This window comes from Triplophysa rosa, linkage group LG10 (genome assembly GCF_024868665.1).
Source record: "Triplophysa rosa linkage group LG10, Trosa_1v2, whole genome shotgun sequence".
Classification (NCBI taxonomy): Eukaryota; Metazoa; Chordata; class Actinopteri; order Cypriniformes; family Nemacheilidae; genus Triplophysa; species Triplophysa rosa.
Genome location: NC_079899.1, coordinates 10,311 through 30,289, shown reverse-complemented (window position 1 = coordinate 30,289; position 19,979 = coordinate 10,311). Strand labels below are relative to the sequence as shown.

Sequence of the window (19,979 nt, the reverse complement as noted above, 5' to 3'; positions counted from 1 at the left end):
GCTCCGTAAGCGCATTGATTTTTATACGTCAATCGGTCTGCGTAGCGCCATAAAAAGTTGAAAACGCCTATGATTTCTTTTTACCCGTTAGGGTTGAAAGGTGTTCATCATAAACATCCATGTAAGTCTAACTGTGGCTATAGAGGGCTTGAGACATATATAGAATAGAATAGAATAGAATGAGCTTTATTGGCCAAGTATGTTTCCACATACGAATTTGTTATAGTGACAGAAGCTCCACAGTGCAACAGAAAGACAGCAACAGGACAGAACACAGATGATAAAAAAATAATATACAATAATATAGAAATAGGCAATGTACAAAACAGCAAAAACACAATATACAATATAGACAATTATGTATGTACAGGTCTGATATGTGCAAATTAGGTGAATAAATAATGTAAAATAGAGTTGTGTGTTCCGCGTTTAATGTCAAGTGTTCATAAAATGAATTGCCTGAGGGAAGAAACTGTTCCTGTGTCTGGTCGTTCTGGTGCTCAGTGCTCTGTAGCGTCGACCAGACGGTAACGGTTCAAAAAGGGATTGTGCTGGGTGTGAGAGATATTTATGATTGCCCTCCGCAAATAGTTTCTATTAAGTAAACAGCAGAAAAGAAAACGAACGAATACAACGATCAAGAATTGGCCCCTAACGAGATAAATTATGAATGTGCACTTGCAGGTACGTGTAGAAATGACACGTGACAGTTCGGTGACGTAATTCATGCAGTCATAAACAGAGACAGAAGATGGCGGCCGACAGTGATGTGAGTTTCTCTATTAATCGGGTGTCATTTTCGTATCTTTAAGTGTCTTGGGTAATATAAATGTGCATTATCTTGTTATGGTTAATTGTCGTGTGTCATAAGTGAATCTATCGCCTGTATTTCAGCCCGAGTCTGAAGTGTTTGAGATAACAGATTTCACTACCGCATCTGAGTGGGAAAGGTACACAAACAAACATTTATCTCACGTTCCTCAGCGTTTTAATGAAGAATCATAAAGACATTAAAGTCATTTTTTATTTGCTACTGACAGTAGAAATACAGTAGAGTTTGTCGTGACTATGAGCACGAGATGACACTGCATTAAAATGACGTTTACCTACATCTGTTTGGGTGAAATTGGTCCATTCATCTATTCTCAGTGTTTATTTTATATAATGACAAATGTCAAATCTAAGCATTGAACATGTACAGACTATGATAAAACTCTTGATCTGTTCGTTATCAGTTATTACAGTATTGATTGTCTCTGTTTTGTGTTTTTATTTACACCAGTATTCTGTACTTCATGTGATGTTCGTAGATTTATATCCAGAGTTGAGGAAGTGCTGAATGACTGGAAGCTGATTGGTAGTCGTGTTGGGAATCCTCCTGAGAAGGTGAAAATCTATCCAAACCCATCCCATCGTTTATACATCTACATTCATGGGCAAAGCATTAGTCATAAATGCTATTATTTACCACAAAGCCACAGACAGTATGGAAATGAGCAAGAATGAAACAAATAGATAAAGTCACTAACCTGTGGGACATATTCACTGTTGTTCAGTCCAGTACAGCCTATGGACAGATGGGTTGGTCTGACACACATCAGTTGTGTTCTTTCTGAAAGTGTCTCTGGAGCAGATTGTGTCAGTCCTAAAGAGATCAAATCCCAGCAAAATCTGTCCATCCGGCGAGGTTTTAGCCCAAGCTGTATTCCTTCTGACCTCAAGCGTTCTTTGGCTTTTGACACACAACACCTCATGCTTGAGCTCTCTCCTCTTATCCAGTATGTCTGTCAGCTTGTTCGAGATGTTCAACTTTAGGAGATTTTAACCTTGCCATCCCATTTATTGGGTCCATTAAAAGCTTCATGTTTTGGGGATTAGCTCCATTTTGCAAGATGTAAAGTGGCCCAGAAGCACTTCATGTTTCAGTTCTTTGGTCTTTTTGTATATTTAAAATCAGAACAGTCAGATGGCTGAATTCAGGTTACTGTGAGAGGTTAAGAGTATACTGACAGTGTTCAAATGAACAGGGTGAATATACCAGCGGCACCTGGGAGGAAACATGTCAGGACATCAACTTTGCTGATTTCAAGTTCTCTATCACTCATCACTATCTCAAACAAGAGTCAACAGAGAAGGACTTCAAGATCGAACCAGAAGAAGGTAAAGTAGATCACGATGACCTGCTCAGGTGACCTTTGACCTCTTCTGCTTTAATGTCTCTTGTGCTTTCAGATGCGAGTCCGCTGTGCATGCAAGATCTGCTCTGTATGAACAATGACTTTCCTCCCCGAGCACACTGTCTGGTCAGATGGTAAGCGTGAGTCATCGAGTCGTCGTGTCGCCGTGTGTTGTCCGTGGCTGATGTCATATAACCAGTTTCAGCGTTGATTGCAGTAGCTCCTCGCTGCAGAACACCACATCCAGGGGGAAAGGTTGGATCCAGATCCTGTCTCCTCCCATTGCATCCAGTCTCTTTCCACTGCGTTTTGATTGGTCGACAGATTTCTGCAGCAGTTGTGCCACAGCACACATCATACTCGTGTTGTTGCTCTACCATTTCCGCATTGAGTCCTAACTAAAGTTATTTGCAACTTGCTCTCCAAATTAAGTACATAAAGTGGGAGGAGCTGGATCTTGTGTTCTGCAGTGAGGACCATCTCGCTGATTGTGACCTTTGGTAGTTTGATCATTCTCATCTTGTTTGTGGTAGTGATGAGGAGGATTAAAAAGAACCTGTGACTCAGTATATTTATTATAGACATCAGGTGGATGATGCTGGTGTGTGCTGATAAAGTATTGTTGCGCGTGTTGTTTTTAATAGAGTTTGGAAGGGTGAGGGTTTGGTTAAAGGGGTCATATGACACGGCTAAAATTAATATTATGGTTTGTTTTAGATGTAATGTAATGTGTATACACGATTTAAGGTTTAAAAACGCTGTATTTTCCACATACCGTGCATGTTTGCATCTCCTCTTTGCTCCGCCTCTCTGAAACGTGCTGATTCTTTACAAAGCTCATGGAACCAGTGTGTAGTGATTGGTGGAATACTGCAAGCGTGTGACGGAATTGTACTGACAGGTGCGCCCACCTTACCTGCGTATACATTTGGGCGGTCTTAGTCAAATCAGACCACCAACTGATGTAGATTTGTGGGGGTGTGGCTACACGAGGCGTTTCAGGCAGGTCTGGGTAAGCATTCGCTTTTACATAGAATGCATCTTTTGTTCCCACTTTCATTTCTGCAATTTTACGTGTCTAATACGTGCATGGGCAACTTATAACACACCAAAGACACAGAAAAACAAGTGTTCGCTCTATATGACCCCTTTAAAAATAAAACTACGGTCTGATAACAACATCTTTACTCTCAAGACCCAGATGAGTTAGTCAACACATCAGAAAAAAGAAGTGCAGCAGTCACATATTTCATGTGCATGTGTAGATATGGCATGTGTTTATATACAGTATACAATGAGGACACCCTTTTGAATTTAAGGGTTTTTCGTATCAGGACATATTATGCCTTAAAATTGGTAAAATGCAATCTCAGATGAACAACAACCCATGCCATTATATTACATTGTGTCATTATTTATTCAACAAAAACTAGGCCAAACAGGAAAAGCAACAGTGTGGGTGAAGGATGCCCTATGATTCAATTGTTTGTAGATCCACTTTTAGCAGCAATAACCTGAAGTAATCATTTTCCACTTGACATTAACAATTTGTCACATCGCTCTGAAGGAAGTTTTACCCTCTCTTCTTCTTCCTCTTCTTCTTCACAGCATTTCAGTTGACATGAGTTCTAGACTTGACTGGGCCGGTTTCAGCCATTCTGTTGTAGGTTATTGTCCTGTTGCATCATGCCAGATAGATTCAGGCTTCATCTGTTAGACACATTTGACTAGAATACTTTAGTGTCCAGAGGAGTTCATGCTCAACTCAATGATGGCAAGGTGCCCAGGTCCTGTGGCCACAAAACAAGCCAAAAATCATCACCCATCCTGCCATCAGTGTGCTTAACTTTAGGGATGAAGTGTTTGTGCTGATATATGATATGATATGATGTAAGATATATGATATGATATTATATACGATACGGTATGGTATATGATATGGTGTGATATGATATGAGATATGATACGGTACTGTATATGGTATACGGTATACGGTATGGTGTGATATGCAATATGATATGATATATGAGAAACAATATGATATAAAATATGATATGATATCCGGTATGATATGGTATGGTATGATATGATATATGAGATATGAGTAGGGATGTAACGATTCATTCAGCTCACGATGCGATGCGATTCACGATTCTGATCTCACGATGCGATTTATTCACGATTTATTTTTACAAAATGAGTTGAAACAAATTAGAAATGAACAACTTCCCTTGCATTATTTCTTAAATGCTTCACGTTTCTTTGTATAATAAAATTATGTTTTATTTCAAATAACAAAACTAAACTGCAATTTTGTACCAAATTAATAATAGAAAAAGTATCTTTAATATAAACAAACTTATACTCTCTGTGCTTTTCTTGGATTTTTTGCATTTAAGAAATATCAGCATGTCCACGTTTAGGTTTGCATTGAACATGGCGGCCCCTGCTGTTCAAAAAATGTATTGTGATTCAGTTCACACCTCAACCGATTTGAATCGTCACACATTATAATCGATTTTCAACCGGCTCACGGTGAATCGTTACATCCCTAGACATGAGATATGGTATGATATGATATATGAGATACGATATGATATGATATACAATATGATATGATATCCGGTATGGTATGGTATGGTATGATATATGATATGATGGTTTAGTTTTCATTGTGTATTATGGCCAAACATCTGTCTTTTGGTCTTGCCTGTCTGAAGGTCTTATGGTTTGTTCAGCTGCTAACCTCAGCTGTGCTGCCATGTCCTCTTTAGAGAGAAGAGGCTTCTTCGTGACAACCCTCCTAGACATGCCATACTTGTCTGGTCTTTTTCTAAACATACTGTCACAAACTTGATCATTTGCCATAATAACTGAGGCCTGTAGAGTTTGAGGTGTAGTAGTTTGCTGGGATGTCCAATCCTGAGAAGATTGACAGCTGTCTTGATCTTGAACGTCTTCCTTTCGTGAATAATATTCTTCACTGTAGAACGATGGACTTCAGGTTGTTTGGAAATGTCCGTATGAAGTTTGCTGAAGTCTGTCCCGCTCCAGACCAGTGAACTGCCTAAACGTCTGCTTTTATAGAGATGCTCTGCTCACGTTGGCTGATGATCAGTCAATCAAAAACATTTGATTATTAGTGCCTGACCACTGCGTTCCCTCTTAATTCATATTGAAACCATTGATGTGTCTTTACTTTGTCACCCCTAGCTTTTCCATTTTGGCCTAGTTTTCATTCAATAAATAATGAGACGGTGTGATATTACGTCATGTGTTGTTGTTCATCAGGTTGTATTGGACCAGATGATCTGTATGAAGTTATCATCTATTAGCAAAGAATAATGAATGTGGAGCCCACACCTCCATGAAACAGCCTTCGAGTCAATGGGCCGATCACTTTTGCTACATACAGTATTAAAGAGCCCTATCTCATTATTATGGTCTGCTTCTTTGAGTTCTTTTTCCTTTTAGCCTTCTGACTGTGTGTTTGCAGGTATGGGTTGCGTGAGTTTGTGGTGATTTCTCCGGGGGCGAACTGTGAGGCCATCATCAGCGAGTCGAAATGTAATCTGCTGCTGAGTTCAGTGTCCATCGCTCTGACAAACACAGGCTGGTGAGTTTCACTTGCTCACGTGTTTTATTTCATCGTGTCATGTTATTTGAAACATCTTCTATTCACATCTGTATCATTTATGTCCAAATGGAGAAGTGCAGGACATTTCTGACTCTGGTGGAAGAGGAGGCAGATTCATTTCCTTTTCATGTAAAGGATGTTTCAGTGGCAACTTTAGATGGCGCTGTCGAGTTGTCGTAGTGTGCAGTACCTCTGCAGATCCTTTCCACTACGCGGCACAGTTCGTGCTGATAAATGTGAAGAAAGTACATGCAGATATGGTAAATGGCAACCCCAAGTCACGTGACGCGAGTAGCTTCATAGCGAGGTGTGGTTTGGATTGAAAACCTTCATCATGCTGCTGTGAAAGAGACAGAATCAGAAAAGACTTACACAGTGTCTCACTCACTGAATGAAAGTGTCAGCATTTAAGAGAAATAATTGTGTTGTTGTTCTTTGTGTTTGTAGTCAGGTGCCTCTGTTTGTTCAGATCCAGCAGAAATGGAGAAGAACGTACGCTGGTGAATGCCAGGGGCCCGGGGCACGCACTGACTTTGAGATGGTGCACCTACGAAAGGTTCCAAGCCAGTACAACCACCTGTCCGGCCTTCTGGACGTCTTCAAGAACAAGATCGTGCGTGTACATCACAATGTTTTTTACAAACAGATGAGAAAATGAGATTTGAAAATCTTCAAAATGTAAATCATCATGCGAGTTATTGCCATCGAGAACAGATTCAGTTCTGTAATGTAGCTTCAAATTCACCGTGTCAAACATTGGTAAAGATAACCATTGGTCTTATATATGTCAAGCCCATTTTGGGAGAATAATCCAAAAATGAAATGGTTAACGTGAACTACCAATGAACATTTAAACTCTTACATTACCATTACAGTTGTTCGTTGTTTATTCATTTTCCTTCATTGTGTGTTTACTTGTGATTTTTAAAATGTTTTTTATGTAATCATTAGAATTAGCATATGCTGAAATTCATCAGTACTTAAGGGTTAGGTTATGTATTTAATAAGTGTTAACAAATGGAACTTTATTGTACAGAGTAGCATAATATAATAAGTTTCTTAAAGTTGGGAGGCCTTGCAGATGGTTCACAGGAAGCAGTTCAGTAGCGTGATGATGATGATGTTGTCACAGGGCTGCGCGCTGACGCCGATGCCGCCCATCAGTATCGCCATCCGCTTCACGTATGTGCTTCAGGACTGGCAGCAGTGCTCGTGGCCTCAGCAGCCTCCAGGTGCGTCTGATCTCTGATCACAATCTTTTATTCCTCCCACAGGAAGCTGAAATCACTGAGGTTCATGACTTCACTGGTCAGTCGTCTGAGACACACTTGAGACGTGGACTTCCTACAGTTAAATCAACATTTTTTCTTTTGATAAGTGAACTCAGTTCTCAGACTGTGAGAGTCGACGTTCTGTAGACGACGTTGCACGCACCGGACACATTCACACTGTGTGCAGATTTTCATGTGATGCTTTCAGAACTTGCGGTTGTTGCCATGGAATCATATGTGACTAGCACACACACCTCTGTCAGTATTGCATTGACTTGGTGGATTTATGAGTGTTTACTTCTGTATTAAGCCGTGCGGAAGATGTTTACACAGGCAGATGAGAATATTCTATGTATATCCCCAGTTGATTAATTTCACTGCCATATATTACTGTGATCTTGTCATAAACTAAATTGAAAGTCAAAGTTAATATCAAACGATATTTTATATTTTTATTGTAGACTTCGATGCACTTCTCGCCGGTGAGGTGGGCGGAGTGGAGTTTGGCAAACTTCCTTTTGGTGCCTGTGAAGATCCAATCAGGTGTGTTTATGATGAAAGGTCACGGTGCTAATTAACATACTGACCTTCAACACCTTACAACCGCCCAGGACTGTAGTGTTCATTCTCAGTGTGGAGAAACCTTTCATCAATTCAGTTCAACCATTTGACATAAAATAATGTGAATGATAGTCACGAGAATGAGGTATTCATTCATGTTACATGAAGCTACTGACCAAACTTTTTACTACCAGGATCATGTTTTACTCTTTTTCAGCGAGTTGCATCTTTCAACGACGTGGCCCAACCTGACTGAAGGAATTGTTGTGGATAATGACGTTTATTCGTGAGTATTTCCACACGGAACACGCACAGCTGTAGAAGAGTGGATCGATATAGTTGCATATGAAATAATCGGATCAATAGTTTTTCTGATGCGTATATTCTGGATTAGGGCTGCAGCTATCGATTATTTTAGTAATTGAGTATTCTACTGGTTTTTCCATCGATTAATCGGGTATTCGGATAATAAGTACTTTTTCTTTATTAAAGAGCAATACTAAATATACAAGAGAAAATAAGACAGGTCTCTTAAAACTAATTTTAACTCATTTGTTTCCTTTTTAGAAAAATTAACATATTTATTGCTGAAATTGCATACATTAATATCTGTGAAAACTAAACCCATTTAGTAAATTCCATTTCCATATTACATTCAAAATGCAATATAGGCCTAATACAAATGTATAAATAAGAAACATGAATAAAAATAGAAAGAATAATTTCAAAGGTAAACAACTAACTTCAGCTTATGCATGATGCATTTAGTTTATCTAAATTAGTTTTAGTTTCTTTTTTTACTATTAAATAGTAATATATTTTTCCACATAAAAATACAGAGTTAACCGGACTTTTATTTTGGCAGGTCGTCGGAAGACGCTTATTTTTTAGTGTGGTATAATGTGAAATAGTGATGGGAATTATGATTCATTTGAGTGATTCGTTCTTTTTCAGTTCGTTCACCAAAATGATTCGTTCAGATTCGTTCACTGATTCGTTCAGTGACCATTTCTATAATACGCCAGCAGGTGGCGAAAAAGAGTTGTGTTATATCAACGAACGTATTGATGGACGTATAAACTGAGTACAGGCTTTATTAAAATGTGTGTCTCTGATCTACTCATTAAATAAATAAAATAAGTCTAAATAAGTGGTTCAGATGACCAACGCACAAGGTTTTTCTGCATAATTAAAAAGTTAATTGTTTGGTCATTTACACAGTCATAAATCTGGGATTATGTTAAATGTGAAGTTTATGTATTTTAAATAAACAAGCGTGCAAAGTAGCCTACCTGTAACTGCGCTTTGCATCCACTTTCTGATGACTGCTGAACGAGACTCACATGCTAAATGACCGACCTACGTGTACACTCTCGTTCAATTCGTTCATGAACGAGATCTCTCTCTCTCGTTCAGACTCAACAGCAACTTGGTCAGTGTGGGCGTATTCGTTCGGTGGAAGATATAACCAATGACACTGTCGGTACACGATCCGGGATGCCTGCACGATCCGTTCACGCATGCGCATAATGACGTAGTAGACAATTCTGTTTAGCGACGACACTGCACGATCCGGGATGCCTGCACGATCCGTTCACGCATGCGCATAATGACGTAGTAGACAATTCTGTTTAGCGACGACACTGCACGATCTGTTCCACGCTTGAGCACCTTTGTACCGCGACTTTCACTACTGTCCACCTCTGGTCTCATGTCACTTCTGTGTGCACACTATGCGTTGAAATACTCTGTAACGTTTCCCCAGACTTGTTTGTAGTTCTTTCTTCATGTAAGTGCAGATAGTCTAGGCAGAAATGCATATTATGTTCCTTATTGTGTTCTGTAACCACCATTGAAGGGATTATTCCTCATTTAGATTATATAGATAGATATATTAGCCTATATATAGACCCATACTAATACAAAACGAGTCGATTTAAAGTTAACTAATATTAGCAGCTTTTAATAAAAACCGTCTTTGACAATACTACTGACCTCAGATCGAAACACAGCAAGTTAAGTAGGCCTAATGCCATGCAGCAATGAATCGCAAAGGGGAGTATGGAGGAAACTGAAGGTTTGCAGTGACAGACTCTCAAGACTCAGACTTTATTCCACATGTAACCAAAATCGTGTATGTTCATGTAACAACTCCTTTATTATTTTGGATTGGCAACCACGTAAACACATCGTAATGCATAGCGTAAGCTACATTTTAAAACATCAAAATAGACCCGCCGTGAACTGTTAAATGAAAAACACGACGTAGCCTACAAAAATATGCCGCCAGTTGTGCCGTCTGGCCGTCAAGCGTTTCATCGCATGCTTGATACCAATAGTGTAGGGAAACCGTGAAGTTGTTTACTACGTCATTATGCGCATGCGCAGAACGGATCGTGCAGGCATCCCGGATCGTGTACCGACCTTTCACAACCGGAACTGGAATGCTATTTGCTGACGTGACGCGAATGAGAGCTAACCAATACTTTTTTGTTTTACAGTTTTTAGAGAAGTGCATGACATGAATTAAACGTAATGAAGTCGTTTTTATTTGAAAGAACAATAAATGATACAAAATGCACACAAAACACCTGTGCTTGCAGTACAATAACTGAGTAAACAGGGCTTGACATTTTCCATGCAATAAAAATGACAATGTTAATTTTTCTTTGTTACATTTAACTCATCAGCTTGCATTATTTTATTATTTTCGTAAGGATCTTTACATTGTGTCCGTTTCTGTACTTGTTGAACAAGAGACCTCATCTTTCATTTCGTTTACGAGGCAGAAGTAACAGCTCCTTCTTGAACGAGAATCAGCGGGTCTCGTTCAGACTCAAACACAGGCTCGTTCAGTTGAAGGGCGTATTCGTTCAGTACATTCAACCAATCATATGCTTTGTCAAAGCTCACTCTCGAACGCCATTGGCTCGTGCTTTAGACATCTTTTAAGCCAAGACGCTCTGTGCTCGAGGGAGAGATTTCAGTGAACGAGAAATATGAGTCATTGCATTTCGTGAACGAGAACGATTCGTTCACTTAAAAGATTCGTTCAAAAAGAACGATTCGTTCACGAACGAAACATCACTAATTGGAGAATAAACTCTCAGACAATCTGAGGTGCAGTTAGTGTCATTCAGTGCAGACTCAGACAATATCTTGACAGCACGCGTGTAGCACGTAAATAACTGTTCATTCATTCACGCAGACACGGCAGAACAGACAGATGAACGGAAAGAAACCAGAGGTGTAAAGAGTACCTGAAAACCATACTTAAGTAAAAGTACAGATACCTTGCAGTGAAAATTACTCCATTACAAGTTACAAGTCACCAATTCCAAAACAACTTCAGTAAAAGTCTTAGAGTATCTGATTTTAACAGTACTTGAGTATTTTACTCTACTGAATGTAGGCTCAAAGAGCACTATCCTCAACACTTAAGAGACACGTCAGTGAAAAACTAGAAACAGTTGATTTGTGAGGAGAGCAATTGCATTTATTTTCTTAAATCATAATAAGACTGAACACCTCAAAATTGCAACAAATCATGGTCGACACCATAACCTACAGTCTATTACAAACACCCAAGTCTCATTTAAGCTCAAGTGCTCATAAGTAAACCAAACTCCTTCAAAAAGGTCTCTTCAATATAACGGATAAATAAAATAATGTTAAGTAGAATTAAAAAGTCAAAGCCTTTTTGCACTGGACATGCTGGTTTGGGCCTCATTGCCAGCTGCAGTCATGTCCTCATTTCACATACACTGTTAGCCCTTACCTGCCATTTCTACAGTAATATATTGGCAACACTGTTGCCAGCTAGTTACTGTAGGTGTTTTACAGTAAATACTGCAATGGCTGTTTGAAGATATCAATAACATCTTCACATATTACAGACACCACTTTCACTTTATTTCTGTCATCTCTGTAAGATCTTTTTGAGATTTAACTCTAGTTCATAGTGGTTCAATTATGTTTTAAGTCACCATTATGGAGATCAGTGTTTGCTTTGGTTGGACTCTTTGACTTTCTTGTAGCTTTAAAATGTACACTTATACAATAACACTGAAAGGGACTTTACAGGAACCGCAACTTTATGTTTGCTTAGTAACTGAAGATACATCTGAAAGAATTCAATCATTAAATAATAATAATATAGCATTTAAGATTTATTAAGATATGTTTGGTAAAGTGATTACATGTTATAATGGAAAGATCTCTGTCAGAAAATCTTTCTTTGCAATTGAGACACAGTTAGACACTTGACATACAAACCTCATCAATGGTGACAAACAATCATGAATGAGTTTTGTACTATGTACCCAGCATGCATTGCAGCATGACGCTGTTCAGTTGATTGTCACCATTGTTGAGATTCATATGTGGATTGTTCATTTCTCTGTGTCCGACTCATTCTATAGGTTAATATTTTGTCTATATAGTGTGAGAGCACTTTTGAAAATTGAAATACTATACATTCTTTTTACTGGTTTACATCACTTCATGGCAATAGTCCCACCACATGGTCAAATTTTGAGCAAACATGTTTAGAGCACATTTAGGAAGAGTTAGTTTTAAAAATAAGAGCTTTTGTAGATGTGTGACCTACAGTAACTAGCTGGCAACAGTGTTGCCAATATATTACTGTAGAAATAGCGGGTAAGGGCTAACCGTGTATAAACCGCCAGCGATTGACATCTACCTGATACTGCACTCATATTCATATAAAGAAGCCATGTTGACAAGTTTTTGTAAGTTAGGGCAAAATCCACAAGATTGTAGTACCTTCATTGCGCTGTAAATGGCAATATTAATTATAAGATAGGTGCCATGCAAAATGTAATGTGTAATTGCATTAGTCATTACAAATGTAGTGGAGTAAAGAGTACATATACTTGTTCAAAAATGTAGTTAAGTAGAGAGTAAAAGTTGCTAATATCTTTAATACTCAGTACAACTACAAAGTAGCCAAAAAGATACTTAAGTAAAGTAACTAAGTACATTTACTCCAATACTTTACACCACTGTAAAAAACATGATTCGGCATCCACTAGTCCGCATCTAGTTTGATGGACTCAATGCAGCCGGAAAACAAGTTTCACTCGCAAAATAGACTAAAACAATAAAATAGCAGTTCACCATTTCAATAAGCTCTTAGTTATTTATCAGCATGAGAAACACGTGTGAGCGTGTGAACAGACTCAAATGCGCGTGTCTGACGGTGAATGCGTGAGACTTGAGAGCCTGTAACATGAACAGAGTTTAGCGGGCTGTGCGTCAGTAATAACGGTCCGTGGGGAAACGCAGCGCTCCGTGTGTACTGTAGTTACATGGATTAAACGAGGCTTTTTTGCATTCGAATTACTCGAGTTACTCGAGGAATCGTTTCAGCCCTATTCTGGATGTATATAGTTTGAGAGTTTTCATCAGTGTGGTGTTGTGAAGAATGTAACTGGTATCTTAAGTGATGATTCTGTAGGTCTGAGTGATTCATGAATATTCACCAGGCTCACAAACAGCTCCAGATTCATGTTTCCTCACCTCGTGAAAAACCTCTTAGCCATAATCATGTTTTCACACCGTCGTCAAAGGTGGAGAACGGGGGAAATGTGAGGTGAGGGGCATTGAAGCGAGCCTCTCTGAACGGCATCAGAGCCTAAATTGATTCGCACTGAATGATTTTACACCTTTAAGTTTAGTGCTGAAGTGCTGCTTGCTGAGGCGTCACATTAACACTCCAGTCTCAGAGTTTGTGTTCAGCGTTTGGCCATATGGTGATGAAGGTTTTATTTAGATCTGTAGACACCGGTACAGCCGTCAAACCCTTCCGTGAGGATTGGGACATGTTGACTGGTATTTTTCAGTCTGACTGGTGATGTCACACAAGTTTGAGTCTGCAGCGTTTTTCTTACATTCACAAACACATGACGGGTTTAACATGAGATGCTGATACAACAGCACAACCCACAGCTGTTCTCCATCTGAGATGTGTCATGTGACGTGTATGTGTTGAGCGCTCTAGTTTTCTGTCATTAACAGATTCTGGGTTAGGGTTTTATTTAAAGTACATGAACTGATTTTCATCACATTCTGTCTCTCGCAGCGACTTGGATCCACTTCAAGCTCCTCATTGGTCCGTTAGAGTGCGGAAAGCAGACAATCCTCAATGTTTGCTGGGTAAGATTCTGCTGACATACATATAAATGATCTGAGAGAGGGGTGATGTGATGTGATGTGATGTTGTCCATCAGGGGATTTCCTCACGGAGTTCTTCAAACTGTGTTGTCGAAAGGAAACCACAGAGGAGATTCTGGGGAGGAGCTCAGTGGAGGAGGAGGTGAAAGGTCTGTGGATGTGAATGAAACACATGTTGAGTTTGTCATGAATCACTCTAGCGTGCTTCAGTCCATTACATCTGTGTGTGTGTGTGTGTGTGTGTGTGTGTGGTGACTGTAGAGAACAATGACATCACACAAGCATTGTCTAAACTGACTGAGCCCACGGCCGTGCCCATCCACAAGCTCTCTGTGTCCAACATGGTTCACAGCGCACGCAAACGGATACGACGACACCGGCGGCTTGAGGAGTCACCTCTGAACAACGACGTGTTGAATTCAATCCTGCTAGTGAGAACACGCACACACACAACAGACACGCTTCAGTAAATATCAGGAGTACGTTAGTGTTTTAGTGAGAAAACAGCAGAATGTTCTGGATACTGTTCCTCAAATAAAACCCATAACATGAATACAACACGTTATGTGTTTCTTGAGCTGGAGATTCTATAGTTGATGTAGAAATTCATCTGAATGAAGCTGCTGCTGAATTCAAGAGTCATGAAGTTTTTCTGATCCGTTGGTTTGAACAAAGCTGATGTTGTGCGCTGCATGTGTGTGCATGATCTGCTCCTGTTAACAGCACCCTGTGTGTGTGTGTGTGTGTGTATTCATGTTTGTATATCCCGGTGGGGACCTAAACCTGAATACACACCAACACATGGGGACTCGTGTCACTGTGGGGACCAAAATTGAGGTCCTCATGGGCACAAAAGCTTATAAATTGTACAGAACAATATTTTTTACAAATCTAAATGCAAAATGTTTTCTATGATCTTTAGGTTTAGGGGTTGGGTTAGGGGATAAAATATACAGTTTGTACAGTATAAAAAACATTACGCCTATGGACTGTCGCCACAGAGATAATAAACCAGACATGTGTGTGTGTGTGTGTGTGTGTGTGTGTGTGTGTGTGTGTGCGTGTGTGTCCGTCAGTATCTTTTTCCAGATTCAGCGCTGGATAAAACAGACTCCAGTGATGTGAAATCCACACCGCACAGCCCCTCCAGGAAGACTGAGAAGGACAAAGACTCTGAGGATTGTGTGAGTTTCTTGTGTTTAATGTTAGCTGGACGGTTGGATGTTTCAGATGGATTCAGTGTGTGACTGTGTTTCTCTGTGTATAGAATCTCTGTAATCAACTGAAATCGTCTCCTTCAGACAGTCTGACGTGTCGTCTGGCCTTGTGCATGTGTTTGGTGAATGTCTATCACGGGGGGGTGCGAGCGGTCGCTCACCTGTGGCAGGAGTTTGTGTTGGAGATGAGATATCGCTGGGAAAACAACTGTCTCATCTACGGGTAATCAGCTCTTCATATTCAAGTCTGTGAATGATGTGGAGTGGAATAGTAGACGCTAGTACTGTGATGTAACACACTGATCGGTCTGCGCAGTGCCGCGTGAAGTCAAACAAGCGTAATGTGGGCGGAGTCTGATGACTTGAAGCAGGTGTTTTCTATAGGAAGACATCGAAAACATTCTGGTCTTCACCTGTGTGCACCTCTCTCTCTCTGTGTGTGTGTGTGTGTGTGTGTGTGTGTGTGTGTGTGTGGAGACATGTTTGTATATCCCGGTGGGGACCTAAACCTGAATGCACACCAACACATGGGGACTCGTGTCACTGTGGGGACCAAAATTGAGGTCCCCACAGGCAAAAAAGCTAATAAATTGTACAGAACAATATTTTTTTAAATCTAAAAATGCAAAAAGGGTTAGGGATAGGGGATAGAATATACAGTTTGTACAGTATAAAAACATTACGCCTATGGACTGTCCCCACGGAGATAATAAACCAGACGTGTGTGTGTGTGTGTTTCAGGCTGGCGAGTGGAGCTCCTGATCTCAGGTGTTGTCTTCTTCATCAGAAACTTCAGGTGAACACTGTCAAACTCTTCTGTTTCTCCTCTCTTCAGGTTTTAATGAAAGGTAAAGTCATGTGGTCATATTTACGGTCTACAAGATTAAAAGCCTCCTCATTGTCTCATTACCTGTAGCTCATTGGAGTTTTAGTTTAATGAAGATTCATTTTTATGACCAAAGTCTCTCAAGACTCTCATGATTTTTACAAAAGTATTCATATTAATAACATTATAGCATTAAACACTACATTATGGAGTAATTCTTCCCCACATGGATGTGAAACCGTTCTTCATTAAAGAATTCAAGATGTGTGATAAAACCGGACTTGAAATACTTCAACATCTTTTAAAACTTATTGACCTAAAATATAAAGAACCAACACACAGGGTCTGAAGTTTATTTTGAGACTTGCGGTTACATCACTGCTGAACTCTTCTGTCGTTCCCATGGTAACAGTAACTACTCTGATTGGTGCTTTTGCATTCTGACAAAGATCTGATGTTATTTTCCTCCTGTTATGTGGACCAGTACCCGTGACGGCTTTTATTCACTTTCCTGCTCATTCTCCTTCACTTCTCCTCGCTGTGGAATGATTTTCCAAAGGCACTTCGGTCGAACACAGCTCTCACAACATTCAAAAAACAACTTAAAACATATCTTTTCCGTCAATACTTGACTGGTTAATGTGAACTTACCCTCTCTCTCTCAACAAGTATAGAGAACTGCAGCTCAGAGATGATGTATTTTTGTATAAAAACCAAGCATACAAGTTGGCATTTTAGCACTTCTGGTTCCATCGCCCCAAATCTATGAATGGGTTTTTTGTAAAGTACCTGAAATAAGATCTGTGATTAACAAGACCTCAAAATATTTTTACATTTAAATCTTTAGCCTACAAGACCACCACTGGTTCAGCACCCCCATATCTTCACTCGCTAATTCAGACACATGTAGCCACCCGATCCCTGCGCTCTGCAAACGAACAACGCCTTGTAGTGCCATCCCAAAAAGGGAAAAAGTCACTCTCACGCACTTTCTCCGGATGTGATCTCCCTCTTGCCACAAGATCAGCGGATTCTGTAGTTATCTTTAAGAATCGGCTAAAAACACATCTCTTCCGTCAACACCTGACCCGTTCGTACAGTCTTCTACTTCTTTTCTACTTTCCTATCTCCCCCAAAAAGCATTCTTAGCTTCATACACTGTGGTAGGCTAACTGAGACCAGTTTTACTGCACCGGTGCATTGTTGTTCTTTTGTTGCACAAATTGCTTATATTGTTTTCCCCTACTTTGTACGTCGCTTTGGATAAAAACGTCTGCTAAATGACTCAAAAAGACCTTTGTTAATCACAGAGCTTATTTTTTTGTGATCTTCCAAAAGTTAATGTGGAAATGCATAAGGCTTTGGCTCGAGGGAACCAGTGTGGCGCTATAATCCGGGTTGGCCTACAAAAATGCATCCTCCCTGATATTGGTGCAACGGATCAAAAAACATTGGCGCAACGGATCAAATCATTTTTCGGATCAGCTAATGTAAATGCTCATCATAGCTCTATTATAATATATTATTATCATAATAACATAATGAAATCAATAAAAGGCTCAAAAATAGGGGCACTTAAATAAGGTTAGGGTTAAAAGTTGTGAAAGTATCCTGAATATCAACAGATTAATTAAACATTATTATTTATCTTCATGCATTTAAAAAATGACAATATGTATAACAAATAAATATGATATAAACATGCAATCAGAGTAAACAGCTGACAACTGTATCTCTAGAGATCAGATGATAAATGTGACGGGTGTTATGAGCAGAGGTGGGTAGAGTAGCCAAAATCTTTACTCAAGTAAAAGTACAAGTAACTAGAGAAATTGTTACTCAAGTAAAAGTAAAAGTCACTATTTTAAAAATTACTTGAGTAAATTAAAAAAGTATGCAATGAAAAAACTACTCAAGTAGTTAGTTACTTAGTTACTTTGTATCTGATTATATAGGCCTACTACATAAAATTAATATTAACGCCAATATTTTAATATAACATTTTAATCAATATTTTTAATTATCATGAACAGATATCTTTGCAATATACTAGAGAGACTAAAGAATAGACAAACACAGAAGAGACAAGCATTTCTGTAAATTTCATCTAGTCCTGATGTCAATGTAGTTTACACAACTTATTTAGAATAATAGACCATGTCAAACTAAAGCATGAACTAAACTCAGAGCATTTCCTAAGATGATCTAGAACATCTGCAGTGCTCTCTTAAATGAAATACACACTTTTGAACAAAGCTCGTGTTTTCTCGTGTTGTGTCACGTGTGTGTTGTGAAACGCTCTTACTTGTAAACAAACAGTAAACAGTGAAGCACACGCCCATCAACAAGTTTTCTTCCTTCTGTTCTTCAAATGTATATTTCTGCAAGCCCACGTCTCTGTGTCTGACAGGTAACGCGCATGTTGCTGTGTCTGACGAACAGGTCGCGGGTGCAGGCATTTATCATTGCTGGCAAACAATATGACACATTTGCAGTTTTGATTGTATAGATATAGATTAAAATCCACTTCATCCAACGCTCTTTGTGTTCTGCGTGTTTTTAAGTTTCGCGCTACGAGGAGGGAGTAATCCTGCTTCAGATGATTCAGATCGTGCTGCGAACTGAACAAATCATTTGAACTGATTCATTAGCCTATTCAAATGGTTTTGCCCATTGTTCAATTAATGCTTTCAAAAGAATCGACTCAAAAGAATCGATCACTCGGGAATGCCCTTAAAAAGAGACGACAACCTTGAAATAAACAACGCGTTTTAAAAAGCATATTTTAAAATGAAGGAACGAAGGAACGTCACGCAATGTAAGTTATGTAACGAAGTAAAAGTACAGATTTTCTATTAGAAATTTACTCAAGTAAGAGTAAAATTACACACTTTTAATTTTACTTAAAAAGTACATATTTTCCAAAATGTTACTCAAGTAAATGTAACGAAGTAAATGTAGCGCGTTACTACCCACCTCTGGTTATGAGGTGGCGATCATGAAGTAATTATCTCGACCGACTTTCTCTCGTCTTCTTAAATGCGTTTGACCGAATCATGAGTGGGCAGCGCATCAGAATAGCTGAAGTGGTGCGCGTGGATCATGTCATTTGCGCTTTGACTCAACCCAACATGGTTGTTTACGCAGCAGTTTAAGTTAAGATATACATGAGAATGCGCTTTAATGTTGTACTCATCCAGATACTGGAGAGAGAGAGAGAGATCTTTTACTCAATGATGAATAAACTTACAGTTAATCTGCAGGTCACATGCGTTCCGAACCGTACGGATCAACCACTGATCTCTGAGGTACTTGTTCTGGCTTTGTGGAAACTAGTATCTCGCTATAAGCACTTATTGTATTATTGCCTCTTTATGACAAATTGCTTGATTGTTTCCTAATTTCTTTGGATAAAATGCTAAATGTCTGCATGTAAATGTTCACCTGACATGAGAGAGAGACCGTATAGATCTTTATGCTAAGTTGTTTGATGGAAAGAATTAAATCTGAATTCGATTCTAAGGATCATGACTTTGATTCAAATGTTGATAGAGGTCTGTGTCTCCACATCTCAAGACTCCTCGGGTGTTTTATGTCTAATCCTTCACACACACACAGATGCTGAACTGCTGCATTGAGCGCAAGAGAGCGAGGGATGACGGAAAGAAGACTGAAGGGGCCAGAGAAAAGAACCGGCCGTCGGTCGGGTCTGTGGAAGTTTCACCTGGAAAGTCCTGGGACTCGTGGAGTGACAGTGAGGACGAATTCTTTGAGTGTCTGAGCGACACAGACGAGATCAAGGAGGCGGAGACTGAACGGGACAAGAAAGCGACCAATAAGAGCAAAGCTGAGGGACGATTACAGCCGCATGGGAAACTGACGCTGAGAAACTCCAGCGAGCTGCTCTACATCCCCATCACACAGGTCAGTACACATCACCTGTCATGAGTCATGTGACCGAGTCTAAACTGACCAATGGCAGGTGACTGTTTTTCTTATCATCTGTGTTTTGAAGTGGTTGTTGGAAGATGTGACACATATTGAACACATCAGCCAGGGTCAGACTCTTTATTTCCCTCTTCTCTCATAAGTTGA

General features: G+C 39.5%; 1 protein-coding gene across 2 annotated transcripts; it reads left to right on the top strand.

Annotated features, from left to right (window-relative positions):
• The first annotated feature begins 541 nt into the window (after window positions 1-541).
• On the top strand, window positions 542-19,861 carry LOC130560445 (rab3 GTPase-activating protein catalytic subunit-like). 2 transcript variants are annotated; one of them, XM_057344209.1, is made up of 17 exons: window positions 542-769; window positions 895-950; window positions 1,311-1,386; window positions 2,028-2,160; window positions 2,233-2,311; window positions 5,674-5,793; window positions 6,262-6,427; window positions 6,947-7,046; window positions 7,547-7,628; window positions 7,864-7,932; window positions 13,750-13,823; window positions 13,898-13,990; window positions 14,103-14,272; window positions 14,918-15,025; window positions 15,147-15,281; window positions 15,800-15,854; window positions 19,503-19,615. In XM_057344209.1, the coding sequence occupies exons 1-16, from the start codon at window positions 752-754 to the stop codon at window positions 15,818-15,820; spliced, it is 1,500 nt and encodes a 499-aa protein (XP_057200192.1). In that variant the 5' UTR covers window positions 542-751; the 3' UTR covers window positions 15,821-15,854; window positions 19,503-19,615. The 2 variants fall into 2 exon arrangements, with proteins under 2 accessions (XP_057200192.1, XP_057200191.1); XM_057344208.1 differs by having other exon boundaries at window positions 546-769; window positions 15,109-15,281; window positions 19,503-19,861.
• Window positions 19,862-19,979: the final 118 nt, after the last annotated feature.

Excerpts from the sequence above, each read along its gene's own strand:
- LOC130560445 (XM_057344208.1), top strand. Across the intron at positions 951-1,310 it reads ACCGCATCTGAGTGGGAAAG|ATTTATATCCAGAGTTGAGG; the intron begins GTACACAAACAA and ends TGATGTTCGTAG. Across the intron at positions 7,933-13,749 it reads GTGGATAATGACGTTTATTC|CGACTTGGATCCACTTCAAG; the intron begins GTGAGTATTTCC and ends TGTCTCTCGCAG.